Source organism: Cheilinus undulatus, linkage group 12, assembly GCF_018320785.1.
Source record: "Cheilinus undulatus linkage group 12, ASM1832078v1, whole genome shotgun sequence".
Lineage (NCBI taxonomy): Eukaryota > Metazoa > Chordata > Actinopteri > Labriformes > Labridae > Cheilinus > Cheilinus undulatus.
This window is the reverse complement of record NC_054876.1, coordinates 33,981,894-34,007,818: the sequence shown is the minus strand read 5'-3', so window position 1 is coordinate 34,007,818 and position 25,925 is coordinate 33,981,894. Positions and strand designations below refer to the sequence as shown.

General features: G+C 45.3%; 1 protein-coding gene and 26 non-coding genes across 31 annotated transcripts in view; 26 read left to right on the top strand and 1 right to left on the bottom strand.

Moving 5' to 3' along the window:
* LOC121518913 (cilia- and flagella-associated protein 54-like) overlaps window positions 1-25,925 on the bottom strand; it is a 44,224-nt gene that overhangs the window by 2,805 nt on the left and 15,494 nt on the right. For 2 of the 5 annotated variants that reach the window (XM_041801605.1, XM_041801606.1), the window contains exons 37-54: window positions 25,543-25,748; window positions 25,070-25,205; window positions 24,696-24,825; window positions 23,584-23,754; window positions 23,267-23,476; window positions 22,882-22,969; window positions 22,578-22,748; window positions 22,432-22,498; window positions 22,079-22,264; window positions 21,918-22,004; window positions 21,710-21,829; window positions 21,337-21,384; window positions 18,785-18,926; window positions 18,206-18,327; window positions 17,913-18,067; window positions 17,708-17,834; window positions 16,588-16,747; window positions 16,119-16,276 (exon numbers count right to left, since the gene is read on the bottom strand). In XM_041801605.1, coding sequence (XP_041657539.1) covers window positions 16,119-16,276; window positions 16,588-16,747; window positions 17,708-17,834; window positions 17,913-18,067; window positions 18,206-18,327; window positions 18,785-18,926; window positions 21,337-21,384; window positions 21,710-21,829; window positions 21,918-22,004; window positions 22,079-22,264; window positions 22,432-22,498; window positions 22,578-22,748; window positions 22,882-22,969; window positions 23,267-23,476; window positions 23,584-23,754; window positions 24,696-24,825; window positions 25,070-25,205; window positions 25,543-25,748 — 2,484 coding nt within the window. The remainder of the gene's footprint in view (window positions 1-16,118; window positions 16,277-16,587; window positions 16,748-17,707; window positions 17,835-17,912; window positions 18,068-18,205; window positions 18,328-18,784; window positions 18,927-21,336; window positions 21,385-21,709; window positions 21,830-21,917; window positions 22,005-22,078; window positions 22,265-22,431; window positions 22,499-22,577; window positions 22,749-22,881; window positions 22,970-23,266; window positions 23,477-23,583; window positions 23,755-24,695; window positions 24,826-25,069; window positions 25,206-25,542; window positions 25,749-25,925) is intronic. The other 3 variants (XM_041801607.1, XM_041801608.1, XM_041801609.1) reach the window with 3 other exon arrangements.
* Window positions 550-622, top strand: trnar-acg. Its single transcript has one exon. It is a non-coding gene; the product is annotated as a tRNA-Arg (tRNA).
* trnah-gug lies at window positions 950-1,021 on the top strand. Its single transcript has one exon. It is a non-coding gene; the product is annotated as a tRNA-His (tRNA).
* trnar-acg lies at window positions 1,263-1,335 on the top strand. Its single transcript has one exon. It is a non-coding gene; the product is annotated as a tRNA-Arg (tRNA).
* trnar-acg lies at window positions 1,939-2,011 on the top strand. Its single transcript has one exon. It is a non-coding gene; the product is annotated as a tRNA-Arg (tRNA).
* trnar-acg lies at window positions 2,628-2,700 on the top strand. Its single transcript has one exon. It is a non-coding gene; the product is annotated as a tRNA-Arg (tRNA).
* trnar-acg lies at window positions 3,314-3,386 on the top strand. Its single transcript has one exon. It is a non-coding gene; the product is annotated as a tRNA-Arg (tRNA).
* Window positions 4,036-4,108, top strand: trnar-acg. The gene has a single exon. It is a non-coding gene; the product is annotated as a tRNA-Arg (tRNA).
* trnah-gug lies at window positions 4,422-4,493 on the top strand. The gene has a single exon. It is a non-coding gene; the product is annotated as a tRNA-His (tRNA).
* trnar-acg lies at window positions 4,717-4,789 on the top strand. Its single transcript has one exon. It is a non-coding gene; the product is annotated as a tRNA-Arg (tRNA).
* trnar-acg lies at window positions 5,412-5,484 on the top strand. The gene has a single exon. It is a non-coding gene; the product is annotated as a tRNA-Arg (tRNA).
* trnar-acg lies at window positions 6,101-6,173 on the top strand. Its single transcript has one exon. It is a non-coding gene; the product is annotated as a tRNA-Arg (tRNA).
* On the top strand, window positions 6,487-6,558 carry trnah-gug. Its single transcript has one exon. It is a non-coding gene; the product is annotated as a tRNA-His (tRNA).
* On the top strand, window positions 7,182-7,253 carry trnah-gug. Its single transcript has one exon. It is a non-coding gene; the product is annotated as a tRNA-His (tRNA).
* Window positions 7,327-7,398, top strand: trnah-gug. The gene has a single exon. It is a non-coding gene; the product is annotated as a tRNA-His (tRNA).
* On the top strand, window positions 7,622-7,694 carry trnar-acg. The gene has a single exon. It is a non-coding gene; the product is annotated as a tRNA-Arg (tRNA).
* trnah-gug lies at window positions 8,702-8,773 on the top strand. Its single transcript has one exon. It is a non-coding gene; the product is annotated as a tRNA-His (tRNA).
* On the top strand, window positions 8,847-8,918 carry trnah-gug. Its single transcript has one exon. It is a non-coding gene; the product is annotated as a tRNA-His (tRNA).
* Window positions 9,142-9,214, top strand: trnar-acg. The gene has a single exon. It is a non-coding gene; the product is annotated as a tRNA-Arg (tRNA).
* Window positions 9,524-9,595, top strand: trnah-gug. Its single transcript has one exon. It is a non-coding gene; the product is annotated as a tRNA-His (tRNA).
* trnar-acg lies at window positions 9,819-9,891 on the top strand. The gene has a single exon. It is a non-coding gene; the product is annotated as a tRNA-Arg (tRNA).
* Window positions 10,511-10,583, top strand: trnar-acg. The gene has a single exon. It is a non-coding gene; the product is annotated as a tRNA-Arg (tRNA).
* On the top strand, window positions 11,592-11,663 carry trnah-gug. Its single transcript has one exon. It is a non-coding gene; the product is annotated as a tRNA-His (tRNA).
* On the top strand, window positions 11,887-11,959 carry trnar-acg. Its single transcript has one exon. It is a non-coding gene; the product is annotated as a tRNA-Arg (tRNA).
* Window positions 12,277-12,348, top strand: trnah-gug. Its single transcript has one exon. It is a non-coding gene; the product is annotated as a tRNA-His (tRNA).
* trnah-gug lies at window positions 12,972-13,043 on the top strand. Its single transcript has one exon. It is a non-coding gene; the product is annotated as a tRNA-His (tRNA).
* On the top strand, window positions 15,043-15,114 carry trnah-gug. The gene has a single exon. It is a non-coding gene; the product is annotated as a tRNA-His (tRNA).

Genomic DNA, 25,925 nt, shown 5'->3' with positions numbered 1-25,925 from the left:
GCTGAAAGTCCAATGAACCCTAGGCTGTCACTCCCACACAGCCATGAACAAACCTCCAACTGCTGCTCCTCACTCTGTCGAAACACAACTTGTCCTGCAAACACGTTCCTGGATTAAACCATGTGTGGAGCTTGACTGCATTTTGTCCCTCAGCATGGAGCAAAAAACCCTTTCAGACACCAAAGGCTAAACCTTGGGATTTAGTGCTGAAAACTGTTCAATGACCAGAAGATGGTTTCTCAGGGAAGCAAGCGGCCGTGATCGTATAGTGGTTAGTACTCTGCGTTGTGGCCGCAGCAACCCCAGTTCGAATCCGGGTCACGGCAAGTGTGGCAAGCTGAACTTTTTAAAGAATGCTCTTGGCCACACCGGCTCTCCTTGGTTCATGAGGGTCTAAAAGCAGACAGCTCAAGCCAATTCTCCAATTTGTCAGCCCTGTTTTCCTACTGGCCCAGTAGCTCCACCGGCTCTTTCAACTCTACCTTTCACAGTACCAGCCCATTGCATTAGTATGCATCACTCTGACAGTTGAGCTTTCCCAAGAGGGTGGGGCTAGTGGCGCAATGGATAACGCGTCTGACTACGGATCAGAAGATTCTAGGTTCGACTCCTGGCTAGCTCGTTGCAGATTTTAGCTTGCAAATCACTTGTGCCTGCTTGTTCTCATCTGACACTGAAAGGAGCCAGCTGAAAGGCCAATGAACCCTAGGCTGTCACTCCCACACAGCCATGAACAAACCTCCAACTGCTGCTCCTCACTCTGTCGAAACACAACTTGTCCTGCAAGCACAAACACAACGTTCCTGGATTCAACCATGTGTGGAGCTTGACTGCATTTTGTCCCTCAGCATGGAGCAAAAAACCCTTTCAGACACCAAAGGCTAAACCTTGGGATTTAGTGCTGAAAACTGTTCAATGACCAGAAGATGGTTTCTCAGGGAAGCAAGCAGCCGTGATCGTATAGTGGTTAGTACTCTGCGTTGTGGCCGCAGCAACCCCGGTTCGAATCCGGGTCACGGCAAGTGTGGCAAGTGTGGCAAGTGTGGCAAGCTGAACTTTTTAAAGAATGCTCTTGGCCACACCGGCTCTCCTTGGTTCATGAGGGTCTAAAAGCAGACAGCTCAAGCCAATTCTCCAATTTGTCAGCCCTGTTTTCCTACTGGCCCAGTAGCTCCACCGGCTCTTTCAACTCTACCTTTCACAGTACCAGCCCATTGCATTAGTATGCATCACTCTGACAGTTGAGCTTTCCCAAGAGGGTGGGGCTAGTGGCGCAATGGATAACGCGTCTGACTACGGATCAGAAGATTCTAGGTTCGACTCCTGGCTAGCTCGTTGCAGATTTTAGCTTGCAAATCACTTGTGCCTGCTTGTTCTCATCTGACGCTGAAAGGCCAATGAAGCCTAGGCTGTCACTCCCACACAGCCATGAACAAACCTCCAACTGCTGCTCCTCACTCTGTCGAAACACAACTTGTCCTGCAAGCACAAACACAACGTTCCTGGATTCAACCATGTGTGGAGCTTGACTGCATTTTGTCCCTCAGCATGGAGCAAAAAACCCTTTCAGACACCAAAGGCTAAACCTTGGGATTTAGTGCTGAAAACTGTTCAATGACCAGAAGATGGTTTCTCAGGGAAGCGAGCGGCCGTGATCGTATAGTGGTTAGTACTCTGCGTTGTGGCCGCAGCAACCCCAGTTCGAATCCGGGTCACGGCAAGTGTGGCAAGCTGAAGTTTTAAAGAATGCTCTTGGCCACACCGGCTCTCCTTGGTTCATGAGGGTCTAAAAGCAGACAGCTCAAGCCAATTCTCCAATTTGTCAGCCCTGTTTTCCTACTGGCCCAGTAGCTCCACCGGCTCTTTCAACTCTACCTTTCACAGTACCAGCCCATTGCATTAGTATGCATCTGACAGTTGAGCTTTCCCAAGAGGGTGGGGCTAGTGGCGCAATGGATAACGCGTCTGACTACGGATCAGAAGGTTCTAGGTTCAACTCCTGGCTAGCTCATTGCAGATTTTAGCTTGCAAATCACTTGTGCCTGCTTGTTCTCATCTGACACTGAAAGGAGCCAGCTGAAAGGCCAATGAACCCTAGGCTGTCACTCCCACACAGCCATGAACAAACCTCCAACTGCTGCTCCTCACTCTGTCGAAACACAACTTGTCCTGCAAGCACAAACACAACGTTCCTGGATTCAACCATGTGTGGAGCTTGACTGCATTTTGTCCCTCAGCATGGAGCAAAAAACCCTTTCAGACACCAAAGGCTAAACCTTGGGATTTAGTGCTGAAAACTGTTCAATGACCAGAAGATGGTTTCTCAGGGAAGCAAGCGGCCGTGATCGTATAGTGGTTAGTACTCTGCGTTGTGGCCGCAGCAACCCCGGTTCGGGTCACGGCAAGTGTGGCAAGCTGAACTTTTTAAAGAATGCTCTTGGCCACACCGGCTCTCCTTGGTTCATGAGGGTCTAAAAGCAGACAGCTCAAGCCAATTCTCCAATTTGTCAGCCCTGTTTTCCTACTGGCCCAGTAGCTCCACCGGCTCTTTCAACTCTACCTTTCACAGTACCAGCCCATTGCATTAGTATGCATCACTCTGACAGTTGAGCTTTCCCAAGAGGGTGGGGCTAGTGGCGCAATGGATAACGCGTCTGACTACGGATCAGAAGATTCTAGGTTCGACTCCTGGCTAGCTCGTTGCAGATTTTAGCTTGCAAATCACTTGTGCCTGCTTGTTCTCATCTGACACTGAAAGGAGCCAGCTGAAAGGCCAATGAACCCTAGGCTGTCACTCCCACACAGCCATGAACAAACCTCCAACTGCTGCTCCTCACTCTGTCGAAACACAACTTGTCCTGCAAACACGTTCCTGGATTAAACCATGTGTGGAGCTTGACTGCATTTTGTCCCTCAGCATGGAGCAAAAAACCCTTTCAGACACCAAAGGCTAAACCTTGGGATTTAGTGCTGAAAACTGTTCAATGACCAGAAGATGGTTTCTCAGGGAAGCAAGCAGCCGTGATCGTATAGTGGTTAGTACTCTGCGTTGTGGCCGCAGCAACCCCGATTCGAATCCGGGTCACGGCAAGTGTGGCAAGCTGAACTTTTTAAAGAATGCTCTTGGCCACACCGGCTCTCCTTGGTTCATGAGGGTCTAAAAGCAGACAGCTCAAGCCAATTCTCCAATTTGTCAGCCCTGTTTTCCTACTGGCCCAGTAGCTCCACCGGCTCTTTCAACTCTACCTTTCACAGTACCAGCCCATTGCATTAGTATGCATCGCTCTGACAGTTGAGCTTTCCCAAGAGGGTGGGGCTAGTGGCGCAATGGATAACGCGTCTGACTACGGATCAGAAGATTCTAGGTTCGACTCCTGGCTAGCTCGTTGCAGATTTTAGCTTGCAAATCACTTGTGCCTGCTTGTTCTCATCTGACACTGAAAGGAGCCAGCTGAAAGGCCAATGAACCCTAGGCTGTCACTCCCACACAGCCATGAACAAACCTCCAACTGCTGCTCCTCACTCTGTCGAAACACAACTTGTCCTGCAAGCACAAACACAACGTTCCTGGATTCAACCATGTGTGGAGCTTGACTGCATTTTGTCCCTCAGCATGGAGCAAAAAACCCTTTCAGACACCAAAGGCTAAACCTTGGGATTTAGTGCTGAAAACTGTTCAATGACCAGAAGATGGTTTCTCAGGGAAGCAAGCAGCCGTGATCGTATAGTGGTTAGTACTCTGCGTTGTGGCCGCAGCAACCCCGATTCGAATCCGGGTCACGGCAAGTGTGGCAAGTGTGGCAAGTGTGGCAAGTGTGGCAAGCTGAACTTTTTAAAGAATGCTCTTGGCCACACCGGCTCTCCTTGGTTCATGAGGGTCTAAAAGCAGACAGCTCAAGCCAATTCTCCAATTTGTCAGCCCTGTTTTCCTACTGGCCCAGTAGCTCCACCGGCTCTTTCAACTCTACCTTTCACAGTACCAGCCCATTGCATTAGTATGCATCACTCTGACAGTTGAGCTTTCCCAAGAGGGTGGGGCTAGTGGCGCAATGGATAACGCGTCTGACTACGGATCAGAAGATTCTAGGTTCGACTCCTGGCTAGCTCGTTGCAGATTTTAGCTTGCAAATCACTTGTGCCTGCTTGTTCTCATCTGACGCTGAAAGGCCAATGAAGCCTAGGCTGTCACTCCCACACAGCCATGAACAAACCTCCAACTGCTGCTCCTCACTCTGTCGAAACACAACTTGTCCTGCAAGCACAAACACAACGTTCCTGGATTAAACCATGTGTGGAGCTTGACTGCATTTTGTCCCTCAGCATGGAGCAAAAAACCCTTTCAGACACCAAAGGCTAAACCTTGGGATTTAGTGCTGAAAACTGTTCAATGACCAGAAGATGGTTTCTCAGGGAAGCAAGCGGCCGTGATCGTATAGTGGTTAGTACTCTGCGTTGTGGCCGCAGCAACCCCGGTTCGAATCCGGGTCACGGCAAGTGTGGCAAGCTGAACTTTTTAAAGAATGCTCTTGGCCACACCGGCTCTCCTTGGTTCATGAGGGTCTAAAAGCAGACAGCTCAAGCCAATTCTCCAATTTGTCAGCCCTGTTTTCCTACTGGCCCAGTAGCTCCACCGGCTCTTTCAACTCTACCTTTCACAGTACCAGCCCATTGCATTAGTATGCATCGCTCTGACAGTTGAGCTTTCCCAAGAGGGTGGGGCTAGTGGCGCAATGGATAACGCGTCTGACTACGGATCAGAAGATTCTAGGTTCAACTCCTGGCTAGCTCGTTGCAGATTTTAGCTTGCAAATCACTTGTGCCTGCTTGTTCTCATCTGACACTGAAAGGAGCCAGCTGAAAGGCCAATGAACCCTAGGCTGTCACTCCCACACAGCCATGAACAAACCTCCAACTGCTGCTCCTCACTCTGTCGAAACACAACTTGTCCTGCAAGCACAAACACAACGTTCCTGGATTCAACCATGTGTGGAGCTTGACTGCATTTTGTCCCTCAGCATGGAGCAAAAAACCCTTTCAGACACCAAAGGCTAAACCTTGGGATTTAGTGCTGAAAACTGTTCAATGACCAGAAGATGGTTTCTCAGGGAAGCAAGCAGCCGTGATCGTATAGTGGTTAGTACTCTGCGTTGTGGCCGCAGCAACCCCGATTCGAATCCGGGTCACGGCAAGTGTGGCAAGCTGAACTTTTTAAAGAATGCTCTTGGCCACACCGGCTCTCCTTGGTTCATGAGGGTCTAAAAGCAGACAGCTCAAGCCAATTCTCCAATTTGTCAGCCCTGTTTTCCTACTGGCCCAGTAGCTCCACCGGCTCTTTCAACTCTACCTTTCACAGTACCAGCCCATTGCATTAGTATGCATCACTCTGACAGTTGAGCTTTCCCAAGAGGGTGGGGCTAGTGGCGCAATGGATAACGCGTCTGACTACGGATCAGAAGATTCTAGGTTCGACTCCTGGCTAGCTCGTTGCAGATTTTAGCTTGCAAATCACTTGTGCCTGCTTGTTCTCATCTGACACTGAAAGGAGCCAGCTGAAAGGCCAATGAACCCTAGGCTGTCACTCCCACACAGCCATGAACAAACCTCCAACTGCTGCTCCTCACTCTGTCGAAACACAACTTGTCCTGCAAGCACAAACACAACGTTCCTGGATTCAACCATGTGTGGAGCTTGACTGCATTTTGTCCTCAGCATGGAGCAAAAACCCTTTCAGACACCAAAGGCTAAACCTTGGGATTTAGTGCTGAAAACTGTTCAATGACCAGAAGATGGTTTCTCAGGGAAGCAAGCGCCGTGATCGTATAGTGGTTAGTACTCTGCGTTGTGGCGCAGCAACCCCGGTTCGAATCCGGTCACGGCAAGTGTGGCAAGCTGAACTTTTAAAGAATGCTCTTGGCCACACCGGCTCTCCTTGGTTCATGAGGGTCTAAAAGCAGACAGCTCAAGCCAATTCTCCAATTTGTCAGCCCTGTTTTCCTACTGGCCCAGTAGCTCCACCGGCTCTTTCAACTCTACCTTTCACAGTACCAGCCCATTGCATTAGTATGCATCACTCTGACAGTTGAGCTTTCCCAAGAGGGTGGGGCTAGTGGCGCAATGGATAACGCGTCTGACTACGGATCAGAAGATTCTAGGTTCGACTCCTGGCTAGCTCGTTGCAGATTTTAGCTTGCAAATCACTTGTGCCTGCTTGTTCTCATCTGACGCTGAAAGGCCAATGAACCCTAGGCTGTCACTCCCACACAGCCATGAACAAACCTCCAACTGCTGCTCCTCACTCTGTCGAAACACAACTTGTCCTGCAAGCACAAACACAACGTTCCTGGATTCAACCATGTGTGGAGCTTGACTGCATTTTGTCCCTCAGCATGGAGCAAAAAACCCTTTCAGACACCAAAGGCTAAACCTTGGGATTTAGTGCTGAAAACTGTTCAATGACCAGAAGATGGTTTCTCAGGGAAGCGAGCGGCCGTGATCGTATAGTGGTTAGTACTCTGCGTTGTGGCCGCAGCAACCCCGGTTCGAATCCGGGTCACGGCAAGTGTGGCAAGCTGAACTTTTTAAAGAATGCTCTTGGCCACACCGGCTCTCCTTGGTTCATGAGGGTCTAAAAGCAGACAGCTCAAGCCAATTCTCCAATTTGTCAGCCCTGTTTTCCTACTGGCCCAGTAGCTCCACCGGCTCTTTCAACTCTACCTTTCACAGTACCAGCCCATTGCATTAGTATGCATCGCTCTGACAGTTGAGCTTTCCCAAGAGGGTGGGGCTAGTGGCGCAATGGATAACCCGTCTGACTACGGATCAGAAGATTCTAGGTTGGACTCCTGGCTAGCTCGTTGCAGATTTTAGCTTGCAAATCACTTGTGCCTGCTTGTTCTCATCTGACACTGAAAGGAGCCAGCTGAAAGGCCAATGAACCCTAGGCTGTCACTCCCACACAGCCATGAACAAACCTCCAACTGCTGCTCCTCACTCTGTCGAAACACAACTTGTCCTGCAAGCACAAACACAACGTTCCTGGATTAAACCATGTGTGGAGCTTGACTGCATTTTGTCCCTCAGCATGGAGCAAAAAACCCTTTCAGACACCAAAGGCCAAACCTTGGGATTTAGTGCTGAAAACTGTTCAATGACCAGAAGATGGTTTCTCAGGGAAGCAAGCGGCCGTGATCGTATAGTGGTTAGTACTCTGCGTTGTGGCCGCAGCAACCCCGGTTCGAATCCGGGTCACGGCAAGTGTGGCAAGCTGAACTTTTTAAAGAATGCTCTTGGCCACACCGGCTCTCCTTGGTTCATGAGGGTCAAGCGGCCGTGATCGTATAGTGGTTAGTACTCTGCGTTGTGGCCGCAGCAACCCCGGTTCGAATCCGGGTCACGGCAAGTGTGGCAAGCTGAACTTTTTAAAGAATGCTCTTGGCCACACCGGCTCTCCTTGGTTCATGAGGGTCTAAAAGCAGACAGCTCAAGCCAATTCTCCAATTTGTCAGCCCTGTTTTCCTACTGGCCCAGTAGCTCCACCGGCTCTTTCAACTCTACCTTTCACAGTACCAGCCCATTGCATTAGTATGCATCACTCTGACAGTTGAGCTTTCCCAAGAGGGTGGGGCTAGTGGCGCAATGGATAACGCGTCTGACTACGGATCAGAAGATTCTAGGTTCGACTCCTGGCTAGCTCGTTGCAGATTTTAGCTTGCAAATCACTTGTGCCTGCTTGTTCTCATCTGACGCTGAAAGGCCAATGAAGCCTAGGCTGTCACTCCCACACAGCCATGAACAAACCTCCAACTGCTGCTCCTCACTCTGTCGAAACACAACTTGTCCTGCAAGCACAAACACAACGTTCCTGGATTCAACCATGTGTGGAGCTTGACTGCATTTTGTCCCTCAGCATGGAGCAAAAAACCCTTTCAGACACCAAAGGCTAAACCTTGGGATTTAGTGCTGAAAACTGTTCAATGACCAGAAGATGGTTTCTCAGGGAAGCGAGCGGCCGTGATCGTATAGTGGTTAGTACTCTGCGTTGTGGCCGCAGCAACCCCAGTTCGAATCCGGGTCACGGCAAGTGTGGCAAGCTGAACTTTTTAAAGAATGCTCTTGGCCACACCGGCTCTCCTTGGTTCATGAGGGTCTAAAAGCAGACAGCTCAAGCCAATTCTCCAATTTGTCAGCCCTGTTTTCCTACTGGCCCAGTAGCTCCACCGGCTCTTTCAACTCTACCTTTCACAGTACCAGCCCATTGCATTAGTATGCATCGCTCTGACAGTTGAGCTTTCCCAAGAGGGTGGGGCTAGTGGCGCAATTGATAACACATCTGACTACGGATCAGAAGATTCTAGGTTGGACTCCTGGCTAGCCTTGCAGATTTTAGCTGCAAAATCACTTGTGCCTGCTTGTTCTCATCTGACACTGAAAGGAGCCAGCTGAAAGGCCAATGAACCCTAGGCTGTCACTCCCACACAGCCATGAACAAACCTCCAACTGCTGCTTCTCACTCTGTCGAAAACACAACTTGTCCTGCAAGCACAAACACAACGTTCCTGGATTCAACCATGTGTGGAGCTTGACTGCATTTTGTCCCTCAGCATGGAGCAAAAAACCCTTTCAGACACCAAAGGCCAAACCTTGGGATTTAGTGCTGAAAACTGTTCAATGACCAGAAGATGGTTTCTCAGGGAAGCAAGCGGCCGTGATCGTATAGTGGTTAGTACTCTGCGTTGTGGCCGCAGCAACCCCGGTTCGAATCCGGGTCACGGCAAGTGTGGCAAGCCTAACTTTTTAAAGAATGCTCTTGGCCACACCGGCTCTCCTTGGTTCATGAGGGTCAAGCGGCCGTGATCGTATAGTGGTTAGTACTCTGCGTTGTGGCCGCAGCAACCCCGGTTCGAATCCGGGTCACGGCAAGTGTGGCAAGCTGAACTTTTTAAAGAATGCTCTTGGCCACACCGGCTCTCCTTGGTTCATGAGGGTCTAAAAGCAGACAGCTCAAGCCAATTCTCCAATTTGTCAGCCCTGTTTTCCTACTGGCCCAGTAGCTCCACCGGCTCTTTCAACTCTACCTTTCACAGTACCAGCCCATTGCATTAGTATGCATCGCTCTGACAGTTGAGCTTTCCCAAGAGGGTGGGGCTAGTGGCGCAATGGATAATGCGTCTGACTACGGATCAGAAGATTCTAGGTTCGACTCCTGGCTAGCTCGTTGCAGATTTTAGCTTGCAAATCACTTGTGCCTGCTTGTTCTCATCTGACGCTGAAAGGCCAATGAAGCCTAGGCTGTCACTCCCACACAGCCATGAACAAACCTCCAACTGCTGCTCCTCACTCTGTCGAAACACAACTTGTCCTGCAAGCACAAACACAACGTTCCTGGATTCAACCATGTGTGGAGCTTGACTGCATTTTGTCCCTCAGCATGGAGCAAAAAACCCTTTCAGACACCAAAGGCTAAACCTTGGGATTTAGTGCTGAAAACTGTTCAATGACCAGAAGATGGTTTCTCAGGGAAGCGGCCGTGATCGTATAGTGGTTAGTACTCTGCGTTGTGGCCGCAGCAACCCTGGTTCGAATCCGGGTCACGGCAAGTGTGGCAAGCTGAACTTTTTAAAGAATGCTCTTGGCCACACCGGCTCTCCTTGGTTCATGAGGGTCTAAAAGCAGACAGCTCAAGCCAATTCTCCAATTTGTCAGCCCTGTTTTCCTACTGGCCCAGTAGCTCCACCGGCTCTTTCAACTCTACCTTTCACAGTACCAGCCCATTGCATTAGTATGCATCGCTCTGACAGTTGAGCTTTCCCAAGAGGGTGGGGCTAGTGGCGCAATGGATAACGCGTCTGACTACGGATCAGAAGATTCTAGGTTGGACTCCTGGCTAGCTCGTTGCAGATTTTAGCTTGCAAATCACTTGTGCCTGCTTGTTCTCATCTGACACTGAAAGGAGCCAGCTGAAAGGCCAATGAAGCCTAGGCTGTCACTCCCACACAGCCATGAACAAACCTCCAACTGCTGCTCCTCACTCTGTCGAAACACAACTTGTCCTGCAAGCACAAACACAACGTTCCTGGATTCAACCATGTGTGGAGCTTGACTGCATTTTGTCCCTCAGCATGGAGCAAAAAACCCTTTCAGACACCAAAGGCCAAACCTTGGGATTTAGTGCTGAAAACTGTTCAATGACCAGAAGATGGTTTCTCAGGGAAGCAAGCGGCCGTGATCGTATAGTGGTTAGTACTCTGCGTTGTGGCGCAGCAACCCCTGGTTGAACTGGTCACGGCAAGTGTGGCAAGCTGAACTTTTTAAAGAATGCTCTTGGCCACACCGGCTCTCCTTGGTTCATGAGGGTCTAAAAGCAGACAGCTCAAGCCAATTCTCCAATTTGTCAGCCCTGTTTTCCTACTGGCCCAGTAGCTCCACCGGCTCTTTCAACTCTACCTTTCACAGTACCAGCCCATTGCATTAGTATGCATCGCTCTGACAGTTGAGCTTTCCCAAGAGGGTGGGGCTAGTGGCGCAATGGATAACGCGTCTGACTACGGATCAGAAGATTCTAGGTTCGACTCCTGGCTAGCTCGTTGCAGATTTTAGCTTGCAAATCACTTGTGCCTGCTTGTTCTCATCTGACGCTGAAAGGCCAATGAAGCCTAGGCTGTCACTCCCACACAGCCATGAACAAACCTCCAACTGCTGCTCCTCACTCTGTCGAAACACAACTTGTCCTGCAAGCACAAACACAACGTTCCTGGATTCAACCATGTGTGGAGCTTGACTGCATTTTGTCCCTCAGCATGGAGCAAAAAACCCTTTCAGACACCAAAGGCTAAACCTTGGGATTTAGTGCTGAAAACTGTTCAATGACCAGAAGATGATTTCTCAGGGAAGCAAGCGGCCGTGATCATATAGTGGTTAGTACTCTGCGTTGTGGCCGCAGCAACCCCGGTTCGAATCCGGGTCACGGCAAGTGTGGCAAGCTGAACTTTTTAAAGAATGCTCTTGGCCACACCGGCTCTCCTTGGTTCATGAGGGTCTAAAAGCAGACAGCTCAAGCCAATTCTCCAATTTGTCAGCCCTGTTTTCCTACTGGCCCAGTAGCTCCACCGGCTCTTTCAACTCTACCTTTCACAGTACCAGCCCATTGCATTAGTATGCATCACTCTGACAGTTGAGCTTTCCCAAGAGGGTGGGGCTAGTGGCGCAATGGATAACCCGTCTGACTACGGATCAGAAGATTCTAGGTTGGACTCCTGGCTAGCTCGTTGCAGATTTTAGCTTGCAAATCACTTGTGCCTGCTTGTTCTCATCTGACACTGAAAGGAGCCAGCTGAAAGGCCAATGAACCCTAGGCTGTCACTCCCACACAGCCATGAACAAACCTCCAACTGCTGCTCCTCACTCTGTCGAAACACAACTTGTCCTGCAAGCACAAACACAACGTTCCTGGATTAAACCATGTGTGGAGCTTGACTGCATTTTGTCCCTCAGCATGGAGCAAAAAACCCTTTCAGACACCAAAGGCCAAACCTTGGGATTTAGTGCTGAAAACTGTTCAATGACCAGAAGATGGTTTCTCAGGGAAGCAAGCGGCCGTGATCGTATAGTGGTTAGTACTCTGCGTTGTGGCCGCAGCAACCCCGGTTCGAATCCGGGTCACGGCAAGTGTGGCAAGCTGAACTTTTTAAAGAATGCTCTTGGCCACACCGGCTCTCCTTGGTTCATGAGGGTCTAAAAGCAGACAGCTCAAGCCAATTCTCCAATTTGTCAGCCCTGTTTTCCTACTGGCCCAGTAGCTCCACCGGCTCTTTCAACTCTACCTTTCACAGTACCAGCCCATTGCATTAGTATGCATCACTCTGACAGTTGAGCTTTCCCAAGAGGGTGGGGCTAGTGGCGCAATGGATAACGCGTCTGACTACGGATCAGAAGATTCTAGGTTCGACTCCTGGCTAGCTCGTTGCAGATTTTAGCTTGCAAATCACTTGTGCCTGCTTGTTCTCATCTGACACTGAAAGGAGCCAGCTGGAAGCCTAGGCTGTCACTCCCACACAGCCATGAACAAACCTCCAACTGCTGCTCCTCACTCTGTCGAAACACAACTTGTCCTGCAAGCACAAACACAACATTCCTGGATTAAACCATGTGTGGAGCTTGACTGCATTTTGTCCCTCAGCATGGAGCAAAAAACCCTTTCAGACACCAAAGGCTAAACCTTGGGATTTAGTGCTGAAAACTGTTCAATGACCAGAAGATGGTTTCTCAGGGAAGCAAGCGGCCGTGATCGTATAGTGGTTAGTACTCTGCGTTGTGGCCGCAGCAACCCCGGTTCGAATCCGGGTCACGGCAAGTGTGGCAAGCTGAACTTTTTAAAGAATGCTCTTGGCCACACCGGCTCTCCTTGGTTCATGAGGGTCTAAAAGCAGACAGCTCAAGCCAATTCTCCAATTTGTCAGCCCTGTTTTCCTACTGGCCCAGTAGCTCCACCGGCTCTTTCAACTCTACCTTTCACAGTACCAGCCCATTGCATTAGTATGCATCGCTCTGACAGTTGAGCTTTCCCAAGAGGGTGGGGCTAGTGGCGCAATGGATAACCCGTCTGACTACGGATCAGAAGATTCTAGGTTGGACTCCTGGCTAGCTCGTTGCAGATTTTAGCTTGCAAATCACTTGTGCCTGCTTGTTCTCATCTGACACTGAAAGGAGCCAGCTGAAAGGCCAATGAAGCCTAGGCTGTCACTCCCACACAGCCATGAACAAACCTCCAACTGCTGCTCCTCACTCTGTCGAAACACAACTTGTCCTGCAAGCACAAACACAACGTTCCTGGATTCAACCATGTGTGGAGCTTGACTGCATTTTGTCCCTCAGCATGGAGCAAAAAACCCTTTCAGACACCAAAGGCTAAACCTTGGGATTTAGTGCTGAAAACTGTTCAATGACCAGAAGATGGTTTCTCAGGGAAGCAAGCGGCCGTGATCGTATAGTGGTTAGTACTCTGCGTTGTGGCCGCAGCAACCCCGGTTCGAATCCGGGTCACGGCAAGTGTGGCAAGCTGAACTTTTTAAAGAATGCTCTTGGCCACACCGGCTCTCCTTGGTTCATGAGGGTCTAAAAGCAGACAGCTCAAGCCAATTCTCCAATTTGTCAGCCCTGTTTTCCTACTGGCCCAGTGCCTCCACCGGCTCTTTTAACTCTACCTTTCACAGTACCAGCCCATTGCATTAGTATGCATCACTCTGACAGTTGAGCTTTCCCAAGAGGGTGGGGCTAGTGGCGCAATGGATAACGCGTCTGACTACGGATCAGAAGATTCTAGGTTGGACTCCTGACTAGCTCGTTGCAGATTTTAGCTTGCAAATCATTTGTGCCTGCTTGTTCTCATCTGACACTGAAAGGAGCCAGCTGAAGCCTAGGCAGTCTCTCCCACACAGCCATGAACAAACCTCCAACTGCTGCTCCTCACTCTGTCGAAACACAACTTGTCCTGCAAGCACAAACACAACGTTCCTGGATTCAACCATGTGTGGAGCTTGACTGCATTTTGTCCCTCAGCATGGAGCAAAAAACCCTTTCAGACACCAAAGGCTAAACCTTGGGATTTAGTGCTGAAAACTGTTCAATGACCAGAAGATGGTTTCTCAGGGAAGCAAGCGGCCGTGATCGTATAGTGGTTAGTACTCTGCGTTGTGGCCGCAGCAACCCCAGTTCGTCCGTCACGGCAAGTGTGGCAAGCTGAACTTTTAAAGAATGCTCTTGGCCACACCGCTCTCCTTGGTTCATGAGGTCGCGCGTGATCTGATAGTGGCAAGCCAATTCTCCAATTTGTCAGCCCTGTTTTCCTACTGGCCCAGTAGCTCCACCGGCTCTTTCAACTCTACCTTTCACAGTACCAGCCCATTGCATTAGTATGCATCGCTCTGACAGTTGAGCTTTCCCAAGAGGGTGGGGCTAGTGGCGCAATTGATAACACATCTGACTACGGATCAGAAGATTCTAGGTTGGACTCCTGGCCAGCTCGTTGCAGATTTTAGCTTGCAAATCACTTGTGCCTGCTTGTTCTCATCTGACACTGAAAGGAGCCAGCTGAAAGGCCAATGAAGCCTAGGCTGTCACTCCCACACAGCCATGAACAAACCTCCAACTGCTGCTCCTCACTCTGTCGAAACACAACTTGTCCTGCAAGCACAAACACAACGTTCCTGGATTCAACCATGTGTGGAGCTTGACTGCATTTTGTCCCTCAGCATGGAGCAAAAAACCCTTTCAGACACCAAAGGCTAAACCTTGGGATTTAGTGCTGAAAACTGTTCAATGACCAGAAGATGGTTTCTCAGGGAAGCAAGCGGCCTTGATCATATAGTGGTTAGTACTCTGCGTTGTGGCCGCAGCAACCCCAGTTCGAATCCGGGTCACGGCAAGTGTGGCAAGCTGAACTTTTTAAAGAATGCTCTTGGCCACACCGGCTCTCCTTGGTTCATGAGGGTCTAAAAGCAGACAGCTCAAGCCAATTCTCCAATTTGTCAGCCCTGTTTTCCTACTGGCCCAGTAGCTCCACCGGCTCTTTCAACTCTACCTTTCACAGTACCAGCCCATTGCATTAGTATGCATCACTCTGACAGTTGAGCTTTCCCAAGAGGTTGGGGCTAGTGGCGCAATGGATAACACGTCTGACTACGGATCAGAAGATTCTAGGTTGGACTCCTGGCTAGCTCGTTGCAGATTTTAGCTTGCAAATCACTTGTGCCTGCTTGTTCTCATCTGACACTGAAAGGAGCCAGCTGAAAGGCCAATGAACCCTAGGCTGTCACTCCCACACAGCCATGAACAAACCTCCAACTGCTGCTCCTCACTCTGTCGAAACACAACTTGTCCTGCAAGCACAAACACAACGTTCCTGGATTAAACCATGTGTGGAGCTTGACTGCATTTTGTCCCTCAGCATGGAGCAAAAAACCCTTTCAGACACCAAAGGCTAAACCTTGGGATTTAGTGCTGAAAACTGTTCAATGACCAGAAGATGGTTTCTCAGGGAAGCAAGCGGCCGTGATCGTATAGTGGTTAGTACTCTGCGTTGTGGCCGCAGCAACCCCGGTTCGAATCCGGGTCACGGCAAGTGTGGCAAGTGTGGCAAGTGTGGCAAGTGTGGCAAGTGTGGCAAGTGTGGCAAGTGTGGCAAGTGTGGCAAGTGTGGCAAGTGTGGCAAGCTGAACTTTTTAAAGAATGCTCTTGGCCACACCGGCTCTCCTTGGTTCACGAGGGTCTAAAAGCAGCTCAAGCCAATTCTCCAATTTGTCAGCCCTGTTTTCCTACTGGCCCAGTCGCTCCAGTGGCTCCACCGGCCCTTTCAACCCTGCCTGTCACAGTACCAGCCTATTGCATTAGTATGCATCACTCTGACAGTTCAGCTTGCCCTCAGAGAGCTCAACTTCTTTCATGTTATTCTTTCTGGCTACTATTTCTTTCAGCTACAAAATGTCAACCCTATGTGCTCCAGTACCTGGGGTGAATTGATGATGAATCAGAGCAGCAATCCACAGAACACTGTTCATCAGACCAGATGTTGGCATTGCTGTTGGTTTGTGCCTGTTGTTTTGACAAAACAATCCTTTCTGGAATGCACGTCACGGTAAGAGTGTGATCTTGTATCTTTGTTATAGTTTCCATCAAATCACCAACAAAGGACAATTTTTCCTTTTCAACTACTCTATATTTAGGTCCCACATATTAAATGAAAGCAAGGCTTTAGGAAGGTACTATACATTTCCATATGTCTGACTTAAGTTAAGAATAACCTAATATCAATCAAGAGACACACAAATAAAAACCATTTTCAAATACATTAAGTCATGTACTTTGTTCACAACGGGAAACAATAAAATCAATCTGTAAGAATTTAAAACAGTATTAAAGTTTGCATACCTTGAACTTTAACTTGATCATTAGTACATGACAGAAGAAACTGTGTTATAAAGAGTTTTTTTAACCTTCTTTCTTATAATTTTCATAGCACATTGGCTCTGAAGACAAACAACAGTATAGACAGTGCTGTGTTTTATCAAAAGAAAGAGAGAGAAAGTATTAAAGTAACAGAAATTAATCTGCACGTATGTATTTACCTGCAGCAATTCCATGCTTTCATCAGTTTTGCCCCTCTGTGCCTCCAATTCAGCACCCTTTACCATAAAGAGTGCTTGGGTATCAAGGTCTCCCCATCGTGCACATTCATCAAGACCCTCCAGTAACATCTGAGCTATCTCCTCATTAAGGTTCTTATCTAGAAAATTCCATCCCAAAAATACACATACATTATACTCAAACATACACACAAAGACAACACTATTTAATACAGAGGAACCACAATTCTATCACACACAAATATGCAGCTAATTCTGAGAATAATACCATTTATCCAGGAAAGAGTTTAAGAACCTTCTCGTTTTGAAGTATACTCCAAATACAAGTTTGTATAGGAGGAAAAACTGTTAATTTTTTCCAATATTTGCAGTCCTTATGATTTTGTATTTCACCTGTTTTAGCCTAAAAAATACAAAGACGAAAAAATGAGCAGCATAATACAGAATGTACCTGGGAAAAGAGACCTTGTATCATGGTTGTGTGCTGTCAGACTGCAAATCAGAGCCAGGCGGCAGCGCAGCCAGAGTGGAACACCAATTCTTTCACTGGCTTCAACAGCTCTTGGGCAATCTGAATCCAGGGAGACTGACTCTCCACAATCTTGGTTACCCTTAAGAAACAGGATATCACACAGAGACACAAGCATTTACAAACACTATTTGAACCATTGACTGTCCTACGGGCTGTTATGGTTAAGTGCACAATTTACATTGATTTTTTTTATACCAAGCACATGTTTTTGAAGCAAATAATTCATTAAAACCTAAACCACTTTGCTTTGATACAAAATGTCTCAGTGCCCACATCCTACAATTAAAAAAAAACTTAGTTTTGTAAAAGTTCTCTAGATCCATGGCTGAAGGTAACAGGAATAAAATTGCACAAAGTGAAATTTGGAAGAAAAGGGTTGCCTATTTAATTTCATTTTTGGATTATCCTCATGAAAGACTAGTGCATGATGATGGAAAAAATAAAGGTGAGGCACAGTCAACTATTTTTGTATTTAAATGACTGAAGTGAGATCACACATCCTGACAAAAGAGTGGATGACACATTTTTTTCCATCATACTTTCTATTCCTCGACTTTTTAAGGGTTTCTCATTGAAGTGAATAGATATAACTGTTGTCAAAACATTGAGGTGTCCTTATTTTTAAAATTTAATGTTCGATTTTTGGAAATTCTGATTACTTAAAGACAGGAAAAGCTTGCATGAATATCTAAAAATGTTAACAACAATAAAATGTGTGAAGTTGATAAGAACCTGTGGCAGACTACAAAAACATGATTTTGTCCAATTTTTGTCCATTGGTGGATTTTAATTAGCACTGAGCTACAAGCTAATAAAGTGAAATTTATAGAGTCTGAGAAAGTAAATTCAATTTGGAGAACGGTATGCTGTTTATTGCAAATGCTAGTTAAATATGGTACCACTGTCACAATTGCAGTGCAAGACACAGAAGGAGGCCACTTTCTGGTTTGCTGCCTGCAGTTCAATTGTGATTATTTTGGGTTGTAAATTTGCTATGCAATATAAAGTCTTGATAAGAATTTCATGATCCTGTGATTACCTGTTTACTTCCAGTCTTGGAACTTTGGTGCTCAGAGCTTGTTAATTGACAGCCAGGTTTAGATTTACTTGTGATTACAGGGGATGTCTGCAGCAGCATCAAGGAAGAAACACTCATCTCAGTGCTACTGGGGAAAGTAAAACACAAGGAATAATCTGGAAAACATAACGATAAGCTTGTAAACGCATGTACGCAACATCTGTACCTCAGTGCAGCATTTCCTTGCTGCAGGTAAAGATTTGCCTTTAGAAAATTGATCTCTATTTCCAGTTCCAATTTCTCTGTCTTACTACAGCACTGGGATGGCAGCTGCTGCTCAACAGTGTGTAACATGGACAGTGCTCCCTCTAGCAAGATGAACTGTGAGAAATAGACAGATTTGGACATATCAAGATAGAGACAGTGGAGAGAACATGCCAAAAGCTATGCAGCTGAATTACAGTTTGTGGCAATTCCCCTTAGTAAAGATTTATTTGATAAATGTTGAAACAGTCTAACCTTCATCCTTTGTCTGTCCTCTTTTGTCTGTAAAAAAGAGCCATCGTCGTCGTGTTTGACCTCTTCAGGATGCTTTGGTTTTTCTGAACTCGAGTTTTCACATGCTTTTCCTTTGATAGACTCTGAAAGACATTCCCATATTGTGTATATAATTTTTTTGATCCACAGTCACTCTTGAAATGATAAAATGTTCCATAGAAATAAAATCTGAGATTTTTTGTTCAAAAACACAGTACAGAAATGTTAAATACCATAAAATAAGGTTATTCTCATGCTCATGTGGCTTCTGCATAAGTGGATGCATATTTGGGATGAAGCTACAAAACTTAAAAAGCCACATCAGACCAGCTTGGAAAATACTAGGTCTCTCATTTGCCCCACTGAATAACCTATCTTTAAGATAAACTGGTAGTATTTCTCATACAAAGCACAGACATTTTGGGGGTTGGATATTTAAAGAAATGTAAAATATAAAAGAAAAACCCACTTAAGTAGACTGAACTAATTTATTCAAATACAGAAAAAAGATACAAACAACAAACCAAACAACAAATCACAGAAAAAAACAGGAGTACAGACCTGTTACAGGAGGGTCATGTGCAGTATTACTAAGGGCCAGGATAAGTTCAACACGAGCCAAGTTAGAACGAAGGCACAGTGTGGATCCATACTCTTTGCAGACCTCTGGAGCTAACTCAGAGTTAAGTAGTTCTTCCAAAGCCTAAATACAAGTAAAACATACAGAAACAATGTACTGACAAGAATCCACTCTAGTATCCAAGTTAAATGTAAGCCTATTAAGAAAAAAGATATTTGTATTTATCTTTATGGGGTTTAAGCAGTAGTAGAAGGAAACAAAACACAGCTATATTGCATTATCCTTAATGTGGTGGTATGCATACAACTAGCTTTGTTGATGCATCATGTACAAACTTCTTTTCAAATGCTCCTTAGAGTCCTCATACTAGGCAATCCCGGACGGACCACTCAGCAGTCACAGAATTACTCTGATGAACACTCAACATTCACAGAGTTGCTCTGATAACTACTCAACAGTCACAGAGTTACTGTGATGAACATTCAACAGTCACAGAGTTCCTCTGATGGACATTCAACAGTCACGGAGTTACTCTGATGAAAACTGAAAAGTCACTGAGTTGCTCTGATGACCATTCAACAATCACAGAGATCCTCTGGTGAACACTCAGCAGTCACAGAGTTACTCATATGACCACTCAACAGTCACAGAGTTACTCTGATTACTACTCAGTAGTCACAGATTTACTCTGATGACCACTCAGCAGTCTCTGCTGTAACTTTGTCCTTGTTTGTACTAATACACAATTTTTCCAGTCTATTTCATATACCTGTTCATACTTTTATTGATATATTTATATATTATTTTACTGCACTATAACCACATTTTTTACTCAGTTTTGGTCCCTTTAAGCTTACCCTGTTATATATATACAGTACCAGTCAAAAGTTTGGGCACATCTTGTTATTCAAAGGTTTTTCTCTATTTTCATTATTTTCTACATTTAAGATTAGTATCAAATACATAAAAACTATGAAAGAACACATATGGATTATGTAGTAAACAGAAAGTGTTAAACCAGAATATGATTTATATTTAAGATTCTTCAAACTAGCCACCAGTTGCTCTGATGACAGCTTGGCACACTTCTGCCATTCTCTCAACCAGACTCGTGAGGTAGTCACCAGGAAGGATTTTCCAACAGTCTTGAAGGAGTTCCCAAGAATGCTGAGCACTTGTTGGCTGCTCTGCCTCCCCTTTGCAGTCCAACTGATCCCAAACCATTTCAGTTGGGTTTAGGTCTGGTGTTTGCAGAGGCCAATTCATCTGGGATGCAGCACATCCTGTTACAAAAACAAATGATGGTCCCACTAAGCGGAAATCAGATGGGATGGTATGTTCTTGCAGAATGCTGTGGTAGCCATGCTGGTTAAGTGTGCCTTAAATTTTGAATAAATCACTAACAGTGTCACCAGTCAGGCAACCCCACACCATCACAGCTCCTCCATGCTTCATGGTGGGGTCAACACATGTAGAAACCATCTGTTCACCTTTCTGCATCTCTCAAAGACATGGCAGGTGGCACAAAAAAAATCACAAATTTGGACTCATCAGACCAAAGTACATATTTCCACTGGTTTAATGTCCATTCCTTGTTTTTTGTTGGCCCAAGCAATTCTCTTCTTGTTGTTCTTCCTCAGTAGTGGCTTCTTTGCAGCACTCCGACCATGAAAGCCTGATTCACGCAGTCTCCTCTGAACAGGAGATGCTGTGATGAGTCTGCTACTTGTATACTGTGAAGCATTTATGTGGGCTAATCTGAGAGGTTGTAGATTTACTGTCTTTGAGGCTGGTAACTCTGAGGAACTCATTACCTGCTCAACTCTTGGTCTTCTTTTCCTGGGTCTGTCCTGATGAGAGCCAGTTTCATCATAGCATTTGATGGTTTTTGCAAACTGCACTTTAGGATGCATTTAAATTTCTTGAATAATGATGGACTGTCATTTCTCTTTGCTTAGTTGAGTGGTTCTATGCATAATATGGATTAGAACAGTAGTCAAAGAGGGCTATTCACTGTATGGAACGGTGTACCAACCCTACCCCTGCACAACACAACTGAGGGTCTCAAACACATAAAGAAAGTAAGAAATTCAACAAATAAACTCTTGGCAAGGCATACCTGTAAAGTGAAAATCATTCAAGGTGACCCCATGAGTCTGACTGAGAGAATGGCAGAAGTGTGCCAAACTGTCATCAGAGCAACAGGAGGCTAGTTTGAAGAATCATAAATATAAAAAAAATTCTAGTTTGTTGAACACTTTTTGTTTACTACATAATTCCATATGTATTCTTTCATAGTTTTGATGTATTTCATATTAATCTACAATGCAGAAATAATAAAAATAGAGAAAAACCTTTGAATAATGAGGTGTGCCCAAATTTCTGACTGGTACTGTTTATATAAAGTAAGAATTTTTACAATTCTGTCTTCAAAAAAAGAAAAAATGCATACCTTGATACATTAGTAAACATGATAAAATGACACCACTGAATGCTCACAGAGAAAAACTAAAGGAGTCATATGAAATTGTACCTCAGCATTGTCCAACAGAGACTTGTTGCTGTAGAACCTCTTTATGGGCTGAAAAAACAAAGTATTACTCCAGTTCAAATCTTTGCACGTACAAAATTAAACTGTTTTAGATTCTTAGCAGTGGCATCAAAAAGATCAGGTGGTCTTCAACAACTAAAATAGAGTCTTTATCTCACTTTAGTTTAAACTGTGTTAAGGGTAATGATCCACACATAAGAGCTCTGAGAGCTTAACAAACCATGTGTTGTAATATTCCATGGCAGACTCCAGTCTACCAAGCACAAAGGAAAAACTGTAAGATCACCACTTTATACATGTCAAAAGGGAACATACTGTTAATGGGTGTGTGTATACCATATATGTGTGTTCATACTTGGAGATTGTCTTTGGCAATGTAGTGTCCATGCGGCAGGAGGATTCCTATCCCTTGAGTAAGTTGAACTGATTCCTTCACAGCCTCAGTGAACAGGCAAAGTTCTGTAAGGGCATGTATCTGAAAGGCACAAACAACCCAGACAAAAACTCAACTAGGACCATGAAAATAAAAAAAACCTGTATGTTTAAGAAATATAAATGCTGACCTTTAATATTTTTGCCTCAACTGTGCGCTGGACATCTCTGCACACTGTCCCCACAAAATGTTGGTAAAGAGCTAGCATTGGAAGTAGCTGGAAAAACAAATACAAAGTTGTTAATCTATCTTGAAAAAAATTAAGAACAAGTTCAAAGTTCATGAGTGTACCATGATGTTGTAGCCTGTGGTGAAAAGCCAAAAGCAAACAAAGTTTAGGCTTGCTACGGTGGTGCCGAGGTGAAGCCTATGGAGCTCTGAGAAAAGGTCGACTCCAGGAAGCAGTTCATCTCCGATATCGTGATTGGCGTACTGGAGGTCGGCCTGAGGTTGGGCCAGGGAACAAAGTAGCACACACTAGGGAAGTACATGAACACAAACAAAAAAAATGCTAAAATAAGTGAACACTAACATACTAACACTGTCACTAGTTAGACATGATTCCTGTCATCATTTACTTAATTGAGCATTCAGTACCAATCCAGCCTGTGTGAGCAGAGAACATAAAACTCCCTTTGTGCTACCTTAAAGAGATGGACAGACAGAAGACAGCATTTGGTCCGCTGACTGATATCAGAAGTCAAGATATACCTGTAGACAAAAAAAAATCCTAAATTATTAACACACTAAAATGTACCTTAAATCAATCACTATTATCACTAAAACCTACTGTGCAATCTTTGCAACAAGAACAGCAGCCTGAAGACATGCCCAAACGCCAGCCTGTTTCAGGGTTTGCTGCAGGGAGTCAGCACCAAAGGATACACCATCCCATTTCTCTACAGTGTCCAAGTTCTGTAAGGCACAGTCTACAGCTTTACTCCAAAATGAGTATGCTGCTCTGAAGAAACACAAAACATAATCAAATTATTACAAAGAGGAAGAAAAGTCATGTAAAGGCTCACTCAATGACATCTGTTCTACAAGCTAGAGAAGGATATTAATAGCTAAAGGCTTGACACTTCGATTATTACCGTGTGTTTCCATTGTAGAACTGTAGGTTTCCCATTTCATGTAGTGCCAGGACTCTGAGGGAGTCATGACCATTGGCCTGGAGATACTCTGAGGAATAATTGGAAAGGCAAAATAATACCTGACTGACCTTGGCATACTGTAACATTTTATTACCAATTACCAACTTTACCAAACGTGCGCTACTGACTGTTTACTGCTACAGATCCCAAGGGTATACTCTGTGTCTTTTTTTTATCTCGACGTCATTGTAAATGACAGACACCTCAATGATGTTCAAGATTTAAATAAATGTTAAATGAAAAATTTCTTGTCATTGGGTCTTCTATTACATTTTTAACACAACAAAGTCATCATTCTACCAGAAGACATCCTAACTTCTCTTACTAATGGAGCTGGAGTATGCAGCTGTGACAGTCAGGATGTGGTCAGGGCTGATGGGAAGCCTGTAGAGAGCATCTGAAGAACTATAGTCTTCCTCTAATAGGTCACAAGGCTGGATGTTTGGAGTGGGGATAACAACTGGACTGAAATTGGCCAGACTTGCCGAATGGCTCTGATTGGAGCTCTGACAGTGTCTTGACTGCATGGAGAAGCCTGGACAGAGACACAAGCAGTACAAACGCTGACATTTTACAGTGGTGTAAGAGTTGTAAGAGTGGTGTAAGTTGTGTAAGAGCATTTATGTGTGTATTCAGTCGCACCAAACTCACAGGGCTGAGTGTAGCCCAGAAGCTGAAACCCCAATGAACGACTGTGCTGAAAGACCTGAAGACAATATGGCCTTTTCTCAAGAGCTTCACGGTAACAGGTCAGTGTGTCCTCTACATCCAGGGGAACACACACGAGGGACATGGCATGCTTCATCTCTGCACCTTAGACAACAAATGTAAAAGGTATGAAAACCTTAAACATGCTGACACAATCTGTGAAAACCTGATTGACATTTCTTCCAGCCATGATCACTTATGAATATCATAACTCTCCTATTGTGTCTTTGCATACAAACAATATGACCCTGTAAGTGATATATTGCTATATAATATCCAATCTTTGTGAAGGGGGCAACTATACTTGATTATGGTTCTTGAAGATGTTCTGTCTCTCCTCCAAAAGGCTTTCTCAGTTCTAAAGTGACTGGAGCCAGAGCTAGGATTTATAGCCTCCAATGACTATCCATATGCTAATGATAAGGGGGGTCACCTGAGGGTCATTCACAGCTGAGTCACCTGCTGTTGAAAGGAATCCAATGCTGCATGTATGTAAGGGGATAAGAAGTGTCTTAGCCTGCCACCTCTGTTCTAAGATGGATTTTCCTAGCTCACAATAGATGGTTTCCTTTAACACCTCTCTCAAACCAGGGATTTTCTCTGGCCAGTATCCTAACGTTTCTGTCCTCAAAGGAATGTCCTGTATTCTTCAAATGTAAGAGAACAGCTAAGTCCTGAACCAATGAGCTGACTCTCCTGTGTTGGACCATGCAGCTGTGTAAGGGTTGCTTCTATGATATATGAGTCCTTGCATTCATGCACTGAGGTATGGCTTTACTCCGGGGTCCTTGCATTTCCCAGGTCACCACCCAGATCATTAGCTCTAGCCCAAGTCACTTAGAACTGGAGAAGACATTTGAAGTAGAGGCAAAACATCTTTTAAGAAGAACTGGAGAAGACATTTGGAGTAGAGGCAAAACGTCTTTAAGAACCTCGATCAAGACCTAATTGCCTACTAGACGAAAATTTGGATAACCACGACCTTGATGAATGAGAACACACACAGACATTGTGATACAATAACATATGAGGCTGTCTCTTCAAACCTTTGAGGTCAACCAAGTTTTGAAAAGTGAGGTTTGTCTGTGCTGCTTTTTTGTGAAGGGCCGGGTGCTGTGAAGGATGAGGGGTCCACCCACTGAGCAGCTGGCAGGTGGCATAGCTTCTATACGTTACCTGAAATATAAAAAGTTAACAGCACACATGCACAGCAAAACATTAATAAAAAACAAGTGTAAAGTAAAAAATTCATGAATCAGTGCGGAGTCTTAATATTCCTCTTAAGAAGCGTGATCAAATAATGCCATAACTGTGTTGTATGAATAGTATGGCGCTTTTTTTGCAACAAACAGTGATAGTTTTTTGTTTGCTTATTTATTTGATTACTCTTATTAGTCTTGATTTTGCTATCTGGTCGTACCTCCTTGCCAGCGGCCTTCTTTGTCTTGACATGGTGTGGTTGTGGGACTGGAGGTCCTCCGAAAGAACTAATCCTTTCATGCAGCCTCCTCTGTGCATGGACTAGTAAAGGAGTTATAACCAAGGCATAACGTTCCCTGGGATAGGCATACAGATGCTGTCACAGGCAAGATTTACAAAACTACGTGCACATACAATTAGATAGTATCCAAACTGACTCTACAAAATTACAAGATTTATAAGCTGGGTTCTAAAAGGGTTAATGAGAAAAAATACAGCTTTTTAAAATAATTAAAGCAGCAGCATTTCCTCTGGAAATCAAATTGAAATTTCTCTTTTTCTTGCTCTGTATATCATAATCCATGGTGAATTTGTCTGTAGTCATACTCTCGCTGTAAAGTATATCTTAGCTGCAGTAATAGCTTTACAACTGTAATCCAGTTAACACTTTAAAGAAAGAAATGTCCAATATACCTTGTGAGGGAGTTGTAAACTAAGGCGAAGTGGGCTAGGCTTTCCCATTTTCCATTTTCATGAAGACGCTCCAGAGTGTGTAACACCAAGGTGCGAACCCACCGCAGGTCGACTTGAGTACTGTCATCCAGAGATGGAGAGAAGTGTAGGCTTGACTCTTCGTCGAGTTCGTCATCAGTCAGTTCACTGTCATACAAATTCCACAGCTGGCAGGATCAATAAATAAGATTTAAGATAAGCATCACAAGGAGGTTCTTCTAATCTTGTACTTTATAAGTAAGTGTAACGGGTTGTTGCTCAAATTATGATTTCCACACTGTGGTGATGGTTGCAATCATTGTCAGCCCACATACTAGGACATATCTGGAGGTCTTCTTTAACCC